At 32.3% G+C, this 14,252-nt stretch overlaps 2 protein-coding genes across 3 annotated transcripts; one reads left to right on the forward strand and one right to left on the reverse strand.

The window, feature by feature from the left end:
- Positions 1–2,818: 2,818 nt before the first annotated feature.
- On the forward strand, positions 2,819–6,011 carry LOC105138354 (Rab5-interacting family protein). The gene is made up of 4 exons (XM_011044413.1): positions 2,819–3,131; positions 3,332–3,435; positions 5,195–5,324; positions 5,469–6,011. The coding sequence occupies exons 1-4, from the start codon at positions 3,003–3,005 to the stop codon at positions 5,505–5,507; spliced, it is 402 nt and encodes a 133-aa protein (XP_011042715.1). The 5' UTR covers positions 2,819–3,002; the 3' UTR covers positions 5,508–6,011.
- A 572-nt stretch (positions 6,012–6,583) lies between these two features.
- LOC105138355 (PGR5-like protein 1B, chloroplastic) lies at positions 6,584–12,179 on the reverse strand. Of its 2 annotated transcripts, none has more exons than XM_011044415.1 (7): positions 11,862–12,179; positions 11,656–11,718; positions 11,480–11,566; positions 11,066–11,246; positions 7,731–7,804; positions 7,469–7,567; positions 6,584–6,949 (listed from the first exon to the last, which is right to left on the reverse strand). In XM_011044415.1, the coding sequence occupies exons 1-7, from the start codon at positions 12,096–12,098 to the stop codon at positions 6,869–6,871; spliced, it is 822 nt and encodes a 273-aa protein (XP_011042717.1). In that variant the 5' UTR covers positions 12,099–12,179; the 3' UTR covers positions 6,584–6,868. The 2 variants fall into 2 exon arrangements, with proteins under 2 accessions (XP_011042717.1, XP_011042716.1); XM_011044414.1 differs by having other exon boundaries at positions 11,009–11,246; positions 11,862–12,177.
- Positions 12,180–14,252: the final 2,073 nt, after the last annotated feature.

A 14,252-nucleotide genomic window follows, 5' to 3' on the forward strand; every position in this document is an offset into this window, starting at 1 on the left:
CAATAACATTTTGGTGTTTTCAAAATATAGATCAAATTCTCATGATTTTAATAAACTAGTTTTAAATCTAAAATGCATGCAAAATAAAAAGACTATTTTTTTCTAATTTTTAGTATGCTAATTTATGGAAAAATGATTTATTTGTTAGAAACTTGGCCATATACACACAAATAAAAATATATTTTTTTTGTATTTTTCAAAACATGGAAATTAGTTTTTGTAGTTTTTTTCTTTTATTTTAAAGAAAAACATGTATATTTAATATCAAGTCAGTATCTTATAGTATAAGTTTGCAACCCTGATATTAAGCGAAAAGGTTAAAAACACGCGAGAGACTCATAAATAATTTTAAAATGGTCCCTGAAGTTTGATAAATTTCAATTTGGTCCATGTTATTTCAATTTAAGCTCAAACATCTTAAATTGGGATAAAATTAATTAATTTTATGCACTAAGAACCCTGTCAAAAATTCTATTGAAACCCTTCAAGTTTAATGTCTTTTTTAAAGTAGTCCTTGTTTTTCAATTTGTTCTATGTAGTCTCTCTAATTAATCTTTAAACTTTGATTTTGCTCAATTTAGTCCTTGAAAAAGTTCGATATAGCCCTTAATGTTGCTCACCTTTTGTAGACAGGTCCTTGTTTTTTAATTTCTCTACTTTGGCCTTTAATTGAACCTTAAACTTTGTTTTTCTTGCAATTTCATCCCTAATTTCATCTAATTAAGTATTGTCCTTTAAAATTCTAATCTTCTCAGTTAAACCTAAATTAAGTTTCCGAAATTAATTTGTTTCATTAATTATGTCTTTAATAAAAATTATTTTGACCCATTAAAAATATAATTAAGTCTTTGCACTTAATTAATTTTTTTTAATATTGGCCTAAATTAATTTATAAACTTAATTAAACCTTTATTTAGACCCATGATTAAATCAAATTAACTTATTAAAAATCTAATTAATTCTTCAAACTTAATTTTTATGTAAACTCATCTAATATCCATTTAAGTTAACTTTCAATTTGCATTGTCTTTCACATTTAGCTTAAGTTAACTTTCAATTTGCATTGTCTTCCACATTTAGGTCTTTCAAAGGTGCAATTGAGTTTTCAATACTATTAAAGATTCAATTTGGTCTCTCTACCCCTCATTTATACATGCAGAACCCTTTTCAGTCTATTCTTACCAACCAAGTTGCTCGTTTTCTTTTTTTTTCTTTTTGTTTTTCAACCTTCTTTATCTTCTTTTTTTTATTTTTATATAAAAAAATAATTTTTGAATCTAAAATTGGGTTATGACATATAAGATGGGCACTACCTCAATAACAAGGATGGATTCGTTCTCTTCAGGGCACAAACCCCTCAATCTTCTAAGGATAGGATGTATTCACTCTTCTTGATGTGATAAGACATCTACCTTGGAAGGAATAAATGTCTTCCTAGTACTATGACACAATTTACCTTCAAAGGGATTGGCATAATCTTTCTAGTGCAATCACACTTCTCTCCAAATATAAGATGGACATTACCTTAGCAACATGGTTGAATACATTCTCTCTAAGGCAAGCCCCTCAAACTTTTAATAATGAGATGGATTCACCCTCCATGGTATGATAGCACATTTACTTAGAAAGAATGAATGTGTTCTTAATGCTACAACATATTTTACTTTAGAATGGATTGACATGGCCTTCTTAGTACGATCACATATCTCTTTAAGAATGGGATGAATATTGCCTCAATAGTGGGGACGAGTATGTTTTTCTAGAGCACAAACCTCTCAATCTTTGAAGGATAAGATGGATTCACTCTTCCTAGTACAATATCACATTTACTTTGAAAGAAATGAACAACTCCTTAGTGTTACGACATAATGCAATCGTACCTCTTTTTAAGAATGAGATGAACAATGCCTCAACAATAGGGATTGTTATGTTCTCTTTAAAGCAAAAAACCCTCAACCTTTCAAGGATAGGATAGATCAACTCTTTCTAGTGTGATGATTGCTTTGGAAGGAATAAACGTCATTGTAATGTTACAATGTAATTTATTTATCAAACATGATTTACTAGTCACCTTACCTAAAAAAAAATAGATTATATTGTCAAAACCATAAAATTAATCAAATATCATAAATACCATCTAAGCTCTCAAGCCCATGGAATAAATTTGGACCTCATCGCTAATCACTCATTCAAAATATACAATTGTCTTTTATTCTAGATTGATGTGAGGCATCGATTGAAAAATGAATGTTAAAGAGCTTCCTTTATCTCACGGGGAGATTGGTTCATCTTTATCTCAATTCTTCTAGTTTCAACAACACTATAACAAACAAGCATTTTCACTTAGTTGAAATAAGATTTTGAATAAAGATAGAAGATGAATTTTCTGTAGATAAGTTGGTATTTTAATACTGAAGAGGTTGAAAAACTTTAAATTCTAGATTTTATAGAGGATGATTTTATAAATATAAAAGAATGTGGTGTACATTTAAAAATATTTAGCTAATCCATTTTGATTATATTTTTAGAATTATTTGTTCTGTATTGAGAAAAGGACAATTAAAATACTAAAAACATGTTAATAAAAATTCATGTGTTAAAAATTTTGTTTTATATTTTTATCTCTTAAAACAAACATGTTTATATTTTTTTATTTGAGCACTCTAACAAAAAAAAACAGATGGAAAAAAATAAAAATAAAAATATTGGAAGTAGATTATTGGGCTTCTTCCGAGATTGTGAGAAAAACCTTTAGTGCATTATCAGCGGGCGTGCCCAAATGAATAGATTGGAAGCAGCTGAGAGACTGAGACGATGATTTCGAAGTAAAAAAAAAGGGTCCAAAGGAAAACTAAAAAAAAATAAAATAAAAAATCATATTTAAATTGAAAGAGCATGTGCGGTGCGCAGGGAAGGCTTGTGCTCTGTCGCTGAGTCTGATCTCTCCACCCACAACCCAACCAATCTTTTCTTTTTCTTTTCCTCGTAGATCTAAAAAAACAATGAAAGAAGGGAAATCTGCTGCTAAATTGAACAACAGTAATAATCAACAGCAACACCAGCATCAAAATGGGCACTTTTCTCCTTCCAAATTCGCCAAATTGTTGGATCCTGAAGCCTCTTGGGACAAGGTACTCTTTCTATTTGTACTGTGTTTGTAAAGTTTATAGCTTTGAACTAATGAATGCAAGCTTACATACAATATAATTTTAATGTTGCTTAAAAGTTGTGTTGTTAATTGCAGTTAATAATAATTCATTTAATTCTTGAGTAGAAATAAAAATTGGGTTATTACTTAAGAGGAGTAGTAGTGATACGCTGCTCACTACAGGATCAATTGGGAGATGTGTTGCATTGGATTAGGCAAGTTGTTGCCCTCGCTTGCGGTATGCTATGGGGTACTATCCCTTTGGTTGGCGGTATTTGGATCGGCCTGTGAGTTGTTTTTTCTTTTCACTGATCTTTCAGTTTGTGAATTCTTGCTCTTATAATACATAGTTCATTACCAAGCTTAAGTGAATATGTTGTTGTTGTTGATGTCTTGTTTCCGGGAAATAGAAGTGGCTGGTTCATGCATACATATGTGCCAGACTTAAATTTGTTTCTTTTTGTATTCTTGGTATCAATGCTAGAAAAACTAGCAGTTTAGCGTAGATTCTTTTTGTTAATAATTACTGCAGTTTTATATCTACTACACTACTTCCTTCTAGCTTAATGGATGTGAATGTCCTTTTCCTTGTCCTTTCCATATAAGTTCCATGTGAATGCTTCAAGGCAAAGCACTAATATGACTGTCACCAATATTATTTTGAATATCGTCTAGTCGTGCTTTAGATGAGTCTAGCTATTCTAGCTTCAGATTAATCTGGGGGGTTTGGATGAGTTCTCTGGCTTAGCTTGAACATCTTCGAAGCACTACATGCAAAATTTACTGCAATAAGCAAAAATATTGCATGTGCAGGACCCTTTTCCTCTGAAGAACACCAGTATTGGAATTTCATTGTAATTAAGAACCATGAATAGCAGGACATTGAAACCCATGTTGCATGATTGCTCTTTCCTTTTATGCTCTGAAGTTATACCTAGCTTGCCTAAATCTTAGCTTGTTATCTTTAGTACTTTGGTGTTTTTGTTGAAAAAATTGGTTACTTTTTGTGAACTAATCTATAGAAAAGTGTAGTTTGTGCTAGGGCATGATAATCTTTGCTGCAGAAGTTAGAATTATGTTTTTATATTAATTGTGTAGTTGGAGTTTCACTTAATCATGTTTTATGGGAGTAGCTTTTACACTCCTAGTATGACTAATCAAAGATGCAAAGACGAATAGAGAGACCAATAGTGTTTTAAGACACTGGTTGCATGGGCATTTTTATGGATGGTCCTTGAAATGAGACTGGTCACTGGTGTAGAGACATTAGCAGTTCTAAAGCGAAGGGGTTTTGCTGAACTATTAAAAAGGGACCTTGATGTGACGTGCATGATTTATCTTAAGTGCCAGTATTAGCTGAATCAAATCTCAAAGCAGTATCAATTCCATTGTTTTGATAAACAAAACCTTCTCATCAGGTCTAAGAGGTGGGCCCTGTGATACTTATAATTTAATATCTTTGAGATATACTAGGACCATATTGAGGTAGGTATTATTTGGCAGTCAGAGGCAATTTGATTCCTTTCGCCGTGTCCTCTCTCCAAACAATTAATTCCTTCTAATTACTATATATATATATATATTTTTTCATTAGAAAGAAAGTTTAAAGGTGCTTTCTCTGTTCGTCTTTTTATCCATTGAAATTGACAATTGGATAAACAGCATAGCAAGGGACCGGGACTATAGTCAGTCAGTGTGATGAGAATTCTTGCTGTTCACAAGATTATGTTTCCTTGAAGAGGAAAAAGGTTTATCAAGTGTAATGCACAGTGTTGTGACTGGCATTGTTAACTTTATGTTAGTTTCTTCTAAATCCATATCAGTGCGATTCATAATAGGAACTTCCTTCGGAGTTAAATTGCATGCGCCTCCTGTTATTATTTGAGTATTGATGGTGGGCACTGATATTGTGCTACTATGTCCATAGACACGTACACAAACAGATAAGCTAACATTCAGTGTGTAGAAATTTCTTGTACTGAGTTTCTAATTTTTGCAATCTTTTATTTTTCTCTGGCTAAATTCTTTGTTAATTTTGGTTGACAGTTTTCTGTTGATTTCCTCTGGGATTATATATGGTTATTATGCAATGATATTAAAGATCGACGAAGAAGATTTTGGTGGTCATTCAGCTCTCCTCCAAGAAGGGCTCTTTGCTTCTATCACTCTATTCCTGGTAGTTTGGCTTCTTCCTTTTCTTTTTCAATTTTTTCTTTCTCAAAAGTAGGGCTGCCTTCAAGCACAAAAAGTCAACAAAAGGAAACCTTGGTTGGTTTCCATACTAACACACCCAGCTTCATCTTTTTTGTCTATTTTACAGCTATCGTGGATTCTAGTGTACAGCCTGGCCCACTTCTGATTGGATTGATACACCAATCTGGCTGCTTCTGCCTATCTATCTTTAAGCAATATTCTTACTCTGTTAATCACAGCTACAAGGCACCACTGCTTATGCCCCGAGAACAATGAGAAAGCTGCTTGCAATTATTGTCTGTTATCTACTTTTTGATTGTGCACCATCATTTCACGTAGAATGAACATGCTAACTCTTGATTCATGGTATTTATTTTAAAGTTTCTTCACAATTTTTCCTTGAAATGTAGCGATTGATGATTTGGACACCTGACAATCAAAACTGTGGTGTGGCAAAGACATTAATTTGATAGCAAAATTGTAGTGGAGTGGAGAATGATGAATGAATGCAGTTTCAAGGGACCAAATATTATTTATTTTCTTTAGGAAAAGTACTTTGAGATTCATGTAGTACTGGTTTTTTGAACCTGACTGCATTTCAATCCATGGAATGTTTACTGTGCCATGCGTATTGTATATTGTGTGTGATTCTGTGGATTACCTTCCCCTTTCCACTTGCTATTTTCTATCCTTGTTATTTTCAATGGGGTTTAATCAGTTGAGTTTTTAACAATAATTTCAGTTTTGACAGATTAGAGACGATTACCACTTTTCATGTTCTTGCTAAAAAAAGAGTCAGATCACCCTGGAGCAGTTCTGGATGGCAACAATGTCTGGCATTTTTTTTTTTTTGCCTTTTTTTTTTAATTGTTCTAGTTTTTCCCTTGTAGGTGAATTGTGCAATTGGATAATGAAACTTTCCCTTTGCATGAGGCTCCCGCTCTCGCAAAGGCTAATTCGCTTTTGAAGCATTGCTAGAAATAAGTTTCTGTTCATTGTTGTGAACCCATTTCGTTTATTTGAAGCCAATTTTGATCCATTCCGGCGTCTCACCTCGCCGCAAAAACAGAATATTATAACTTGGGCTGTCTCAAAAATACCCAGATAACGAAGAACCGATCCCAACTCGCTCAAATGTTGCTGGCCTCTCTCAGATTTCTTCGTGAGTGGTTGTTCTTTCTTGTATAGTGTGTGCACATGTGATGGCTATGGCATTTCAAAAGCTACCCAGAAGCCAAGGGAGAGAGAATGGATTTTTATTATGATTTGGACATGCAGGCATCTAGCTGGAAAAATTCTATTATTGAAAAGCAGTCGCAAAACATAAACTTTTGATAGGTTTTTACGACCTTCAGACCTTTCTACAATAGCAAATGGGAAGTGGTTCGTTGATTTGTAACAGGTTGTTTCAGAATTGTTTCAATTTAGCCACTAAAACAAGAATATATATATATATATATATATGAGGAGGAAAGAATCATTATTTTGTACACAGCCGCTCCAGAAGCCATGTTTCAGGCTGAGATCTTACTTCAGTCTTTGATGTCTTCGAGATACAAGGTATATGCGCCCAAACACCCACCGTCTACCTACTCTTGAAATGGTTTGCTGCAAATGGATACCAATCATGTGAATCGGATAATTGTTTTCTATAGTCTTGTTTTGTTTCTTGAATTTGTTTCTTCTATTTTTTTTAAGTTCATCAAATCAGATTAATAACAAGCACATCTTACTTGGTGCAAAACGGTGGCTAGCTTATACAGTTTCAATATGCAAAACCTTGTATGCCTAGTCTCTGAATGAAGGTGGTTGTTCGATGTAAAGATAAAAGGTCTTGGAAATGCATTAGTTGGAGGCTCAGAATCTGATGCAAAACTTCGTAATGAAAGAATATTTCCAACCCTCTATCCCAGAGCCCCACATTGAATGGGACCATAATTGAGTAATAACCCTTCGGGAGAATGCGAGATGCAAAATGCAAAATGCAGTACCATGATTTGTATGTGCTTCCTTATAACAAGAAACTGTATAAATGAGATCATAAAGCAGTCTTACAATCAATATTCACATATTTAGCTCCTTAAACAAGAAACAGAATAATAATTTTGGCATCAGAAGATTAATTACCTCAACGTTGGTGCGGAATTCTAGTAAACTTTCACATACATGACAATCTGCTCGATGTGTGGAGTTGTTAGGTTGATATGATTTCACAAAGGCATATACCTGCACAAAGACACCAAAATCAATGAGAGAAGGAGCTTTCAAAGTTGATCCTGATTTTGTTAGTTGTAAACAGCTGAATACATTTCTATCGAATTGTGGATGAAAAGTGAAGTGGAAGCTTCTAAGCATTTTCATATTAATACAAGGCTTTGTTAACACGAACCTCCTCGCCACAATTTGGGCATGCTCCCTTGAGTGCCACCAAGTCATTCCTCCATAGACCTTGCAGCACCTTCACTGTGAAAATGGGTTCTCAAGTAAAAATCCATAATTTCAATTAAGTAAAAGAATTGAGATTTTTTCCCCAGTAAAGATCTATCTTCTCCTATTTAGGTTTAGGTTTTGACTGTGTTCAAGGTTTAACTAATGAATCCAATAAAAACACAGAGATAATATAAAGTCTCTCGAGCTTTTATTTTAAACACACAGACGCACAAATCCATATATGCAAATAATATTTCCTTATCATATGGCATGTTTCACTAGCCCAACCTGACATAAGGTTTTTTTATTATTATCATGAACTAGGTGGACAAAATGATCGTGTCAACAAGGTTTTCTGGCATAATAAAAAAAAAAGAAGACAATAATCGACTATGATCAATCAACAAAGATTGATCATCGACCATGATCAATCAACAAAGATTGATCATCGACCATGATCAATCAACAAAGATTGATCATCGACCATGATCGATCAATCATGATTGTCCAGTAAAAGCTATTTCAATTTCATTTCTTTTTCCTAGTTATATTAAAATTTCTTTTCTATTTAAGCCACAAAGTTTTGATTTGATTTTCCTAGAGTCAGTTTTATTTGATTTAGGTTTTTTCTTGTTTAGATTTTCTTGAATAGAAACGGATGGTTTTAAGTTCTGATATAAACAACTTTATGTATTATTAAAGAATAATCAAAATTTATGAAATAAAGATCTTTCAAAATATATCATAGTTTTCTCTAAAATCTTCTCCATGAATTAAAGGTTATGACCTAAGGGCATGAGAACCATGGTTTCTTTCTCTACAGTTTAGAGTTGTAAACTTTAAGGCTTGAGAAACCTTAACACTATACAATGTGTCAATTGGTATGAAAGTAGTTTGACCTATTCGATGAACAGAGATATTAGCTGAGTCTTCTCACCTCATGATGCAGTAGGTCATCTGGGATACTAGATACTATGAAGGCATGAGAGGCAATGTGAGACACGACACAACAAAGATTTGATCAATGAGAGCATTCTATAGCATACTTAATTGGGCAAATGGATCAAATATAAGGAGGCACAGACAAGACTCGTTAAGAGAAGAGAGATGCGCTCAAAGACTTGCCTAGAGGCAAACCAAATCCTAGGTCTATTCCTGCAAACTCATATGAGCATCATGTTTATTGAAAGAGTGGTGTATGCAATAGGCGATGCATCGATAACCCAGTTCACAGCAACCTTTCTGTAGAAGTGTTCCTAATTTTAATAAAATTCCTTTTTTATGGGAATTTTTTGAAAAGGAGATTAATTAGATGGTTGTCAGAAGTGGAGCTTACTTTTATTTAAACAAGATTACTTGTTATTTAAAAACTAGAATTTGCCATTCGTAAGCTTATTCATGGTGTTGAAGATTGGTGGTTTGAATTTCTAGAAGATAAAGCTTGTCTATAATTTCATCATGACAAATTTTGAGAAAATTATTAATCTTGAGCTTGTACAAGATGATTATGAAAGGGATCTTTTACTAGTCATTTAAGCAATCATGTCATTATTACTTGCCTTCTTTTCAACCATCACCATTAGCAAGGAGGCAAAACTTAAAGGAAATATTGTCTCTTCAAAACAGACAATCTCAGCAGCAGTGACAATAGCAGCAACAACAGTAGCAGTAGAATTATAAGGAGAAGATGAAGGACCAAGACAAGCAAACACTAGGTTTTGTCATAGAAGATGAAAAAAATGACAGCCATGAAGATGCAATGGATGAGGGATGTGTGAAACAACCTCAAGCATTAGATGTCAAAGAGGACCACAAAAAAATTGAAAAGGAAGTTTGGGAAGTCAATATTGTTGGACGGGCTCATATGGTAAAACATGAAAACATTGTTGGCGTTACCTCTACAAATGAGTCTGGACGGAAAGCATTTCTGGAAGCAAGCTTGACTTGCCATTAGAGACACTTGACAAGGTTGTATCTTCAAAAAAGCATTGAGCAACTGATGGATACTTGGTAGTATAGATTTTGATAATAGGTCAGTCAATATGTTTATGAATGAGTTCAAGAAGAATTGTAATATGGGAAAAAAGATTGCTTCCAAGTTAAAGATGCTTGCTGAAAAGTCCACAGTGGAAGGGGATAAATATCTGGTTAAATTTGAAGGTAACTTCAAAATTCTTATCTTCAATCCCCCTAGTGTCGCAAAGCTATCCTATATAGATTTTGTTGGTTTAGACTAATTTGATTATGACGTGGATATGCTATCATATAGTATGGCAAAAAGATTAAGGGTCGATTTCAAGAGCAATCGGTTTGAACAAGTTACATGAAGATTTGGAAAGAGATTGGACCAGCTAATTTATTTCAAATATTTATCCAAATGGCTTGAGAGAGTTCAGTTTCTAACCATGAACTCGATGATGAGTTCTCCTCAAATGGAAGAATGGAAAAGCCTGACATGGGGTGTTATTTTTTTAATTATGGGCCAGGTGGACAAAACAAAGCTCTAGAAGAAGTCTGAGCATGTCAACAAGGATTTCTAACAGATTCGAAAATATTAGACAATGATTGACCATGATCAATAGATAGTGATCGATTGACTAAGATCGTCCAGTAGAAGTTGTTTGAATTTTATTTCTTTTTCCTAGTTAAGTTATAGAGTTTTAATTTGATTTTTCTAGTTAGGAGTCAAAGTTTTATTTTATTTAGGTTTTTTCCGATTTAGATTTTCATGATTGGAAAGGGACAATTTAAGTTCTTATATAAACAACTTCGAATATTATGTGAAGAATAATGAGAATTTATGAAATAAAGACCTTTCAAAATACATAAGAGTTTTCTCTACAATTTTCTCCACAGTTAAGGGTTGTAACCTTAGACTTGAAAACTTCAGTTTCTTTCTCTATAATTGACAATTTGTTCCATGAACCTATAGAATGGATATGAAACTGTAAATAATAGTACACGCAGCTCAGACAAGCCACTCAAACATTTGAACTTCCAAGATTTATCCCTGACAGGTAAAGTTTTTCAGATTTGAGTATCTTTTTGAAGATTCGTCTGACATCATTCGTCTGTTTTTAAGGATCCCATATACTGGAAATTATGGAAGGTGACAAATTGAAAATTTCTCTAACTAGGGGTAAAGAGTCCTCCGTAAAATGTAACTTAAAATTCATTATTTCATAAAATTTCTTGATTACTGAATTACAGAAGATAAGGTAAATTAAAAGTTGTTACCCGAAGCAGATGCAATTGGATAGCCAATCAAAGCACTCACTGCCATAAAGAGAATACCATTAACTGTAGCGAGAAACCCAATAATAGGCGTCTGGTTGCCGTGGGATATTACCGAGCCAAATGCATCTTGGTAAGCCAGGCCAATTGTGTAGATTATAGGCAGAGCGCACGCTGAACAGCCAACTGTAAGAAACAGGATCCAAATACTTGCTAGTGCAAACGCCTGTGATATATCTGCCTGCCCTACAGCCATGCCAATCAATCTTCAAGTCGAGAGAAAAGATAGAAAGAAAATGGCCAAGCTGCATCTTACCAATTAAAATGAATAAACAACATCGAGAGAAAAAAACTTTCATAATTATCCATGATTCCCCCCCTTTATGGTGGGCATCATGCAAAACAGCAGAGAACTTCCCTGCTTGTAGTCACATATTTTTACGCATATAAAGAAACGATTCGATAGCTCATTACCTCAGCATCAGAGTATGTTGACTGTCGTCTAATACTGCAGCGAGGGTACTTGACAACACATTTGGAACCATACCACCGCAATTTTAACTGCTTCAAATAATTGTTGGGGTAAGGAATTCGAGAGCTGTCGAAACTAAAAGTTTGATCCACAAAGGTACAGAATCAAATTTTATTACCTCAACTCTATCAAACATGTCATCTATTATCAAAGGTTTACCACTGTAATATGCATCTCGTGCCTAAAACAAACATCAATTCAATACCGCACAGTCAGCCCACTTCTCCACAAAAAAAATCAATAAGATAAAAAGCATGAAACCAAAGTAACGAGAAAATGTTCAAATTAGGCCCAAAATTAAAATAATGAAGAAATCTTACGCACTTGACGATAGAGAGCTTCGAGAGTTTCTTGGCTTGCAGTCTCTATTGGGCCAACGAATAAGCAAGACGGTCCTTCCGGTGCAAGTGCAACCTTACGCGTTCTTGACATTCCATTGCTACTCGTCGCAGAAAGGCGAGCCCAACAAAATGAAGCACCCTCTCTCCCAGACCTGCTAGCTCTGTTGTAGGATGACAGCTCAATCACGTGACGAGAGATGTATGGGCACGTGCCTGCCATGCTACTCTTAGAAAACTGCAGTTGCCGAGAACAAGCGGCACCGCCTTGCTCCACTGAAATGGTTTGTGGCCAGGGAAGGAAGGAACTGGATTTTTAAATGGTTGCGATTGTTTTATGACGAGAATGCCCCCTTCTGTGGCTCTTATCTGTTGGTTTATCATGGCGCCTTGTAATTATCTCTTGCCGGCTTTTGGTTTAGTTGAGTTGAATAAATTATTCAAAATATTGAGGTAGCGTCTGTTTTGAAACAGAATGATGTGCGGCGTCAGCGCGGCTAGAAAACTGTTTGTCTGATATTTAAATTTATTTTTTTTCTAAAATTTATTTTTTTAGTATTTTAAATTTTTTTAATATCTTAATATTAAAAATAAATTTTAAAAATTATTATTTTAATATATTTTTAAATAAAAAAGTATTTTCAAGCATAACATTTACCATACGCCTAACAAGATTGAAGAATAGACATGAAATTGCGTTTTGTGAGGTTAGATTAACTTTTTATATAAAAAATGTATTCAAGTAATGTAAGTGTGTTTGGAAAAATATTTATCATTTAAATTATAGATTTAATTCAGTTAAATAAATTGTGTCTATTTAATTAGATAATAAAAAAAGCAATGACAATAAATAGGCCAATTGTTTTTTAAAACAATATCACAATAATTTGAGAAAAAATTTTTTAAAAAAAAATAAAAAAAATATCAAAATTAATTCTTAATCCATTAAATATGAAAGAATGAGATTAGAACAAAAAAAAAAATACTTAGGTTCAAACTAAATTAATATGACAAATCGATAATATAGATAATAAGGAGCGAGCTAACCGAATTAACCCATCAAACTTACAATTCAGATCATGAAATTAAGATGACCTAATAAAGAAATAAAGTAAATCAAAAAGCCCATTGAAAAAAATAATATCGAATAATAAAATCAAAAAAGAAAATAAGTTTCTCTTTTTAAAAAAAAGATTTCAACTTGTGTCAATTTTTCAACTCATAACTCAGATAATTAGACTAAAAATAATATATTTGAAAAAACTATGAAGTCTCAAATATTGAATAATGAAATTGAATAAAAAAATTTAATTATATAAAATAATCTAAAACAAATAGTAATTAAAAGAACAAGAGTCAAAATTAAAATAAAAAATAAATTAGAGAACAATTACAAAATTTTTTTTATTAAAATGTGAAATTAAAAAGAAGTATCAATTTAGCAAAAGAGACAAAAAAAAATTAAAAAGTAAAGATCAAATTGTAAAAATTAATAAATTATAAATTAAGATTTAAGGATGAAATTAAAAATAAATAAAAACTTTACAAAAAAGTAAGGAAAATAATTAGAAATAAAAATGACAAGGATCAAATTAGTAAGAAATAATATATTATAAATTTGGATTGAAGTATGAAATTGAAATAAAATAAATAAAAATGTCAAAAAAATTAAAAATTAAAATAATAAAAACTAGAATAGAAATATTAATATCTAAGAGGACAAGTATGAAAATTTAAATGGCCATCACAATTTTCAATGAAAAGAGAAGGGAAAAAAGAAGAAGAAATTATTGTCAATGATAAACTATGCCATCTTTTACGTATCAATAACTTTTTTATTAAAATATTATCTTATGTTTATTAAAAGATTAAAGTGTCATCCATCAACTTTATAATAATAATAAAAATAATAAAAGACAAAAACATTCTTGTACACAAGCTTTAAAATTTTTGATTCTAAGTGAAATTGAGTCATTTTAAATAACTGTAAAAAAAAAATTATAAAGCCTTTTTATATTAATTTTAGAATTTTATTTTTAAAGATAAATAAGTGATTTTATTGTGCTGAAGAAATAAAAAGATAACTTTTACCCCTGGTGAGGTGTATAATAACCAATTAGTATTGTAAAAGTACCAAAACACCCAAACTTCAATGCCATTGATTTTTTAGAAAAGCAAAAAGGTAACTACACTATAGTAGCATGGTGAATGTGCCTTTCCTTCAGCTTTTCTTCTCATGTGTGTGTATTTTTGTAATTTTTGTTTTGGCATTATATAAATTTACCTTAAAACCTACTGCATAGACATATTTATTTTGTCCATTAATATATTTTTAATTAAATATATCTGTGTCTTTTTTGAATTTGTCTATTCTATC

This window comes from Populus euphratica, unplaced genomic scaffold (genome assembly GCF_000495115.2).
Source record: "Populus euphratica unplaced genomic scaffold, PopEup_1.0 scaffold88.1, whole genome shotgun sequence".
NCBI classification, from domain to species: domain Eukaryota; kingdom Viridiplantae; phylum Streptophyta; class Magnoliopsida; order Malpighiales; family Salicaceae; genus Populus; species Populus euphratica.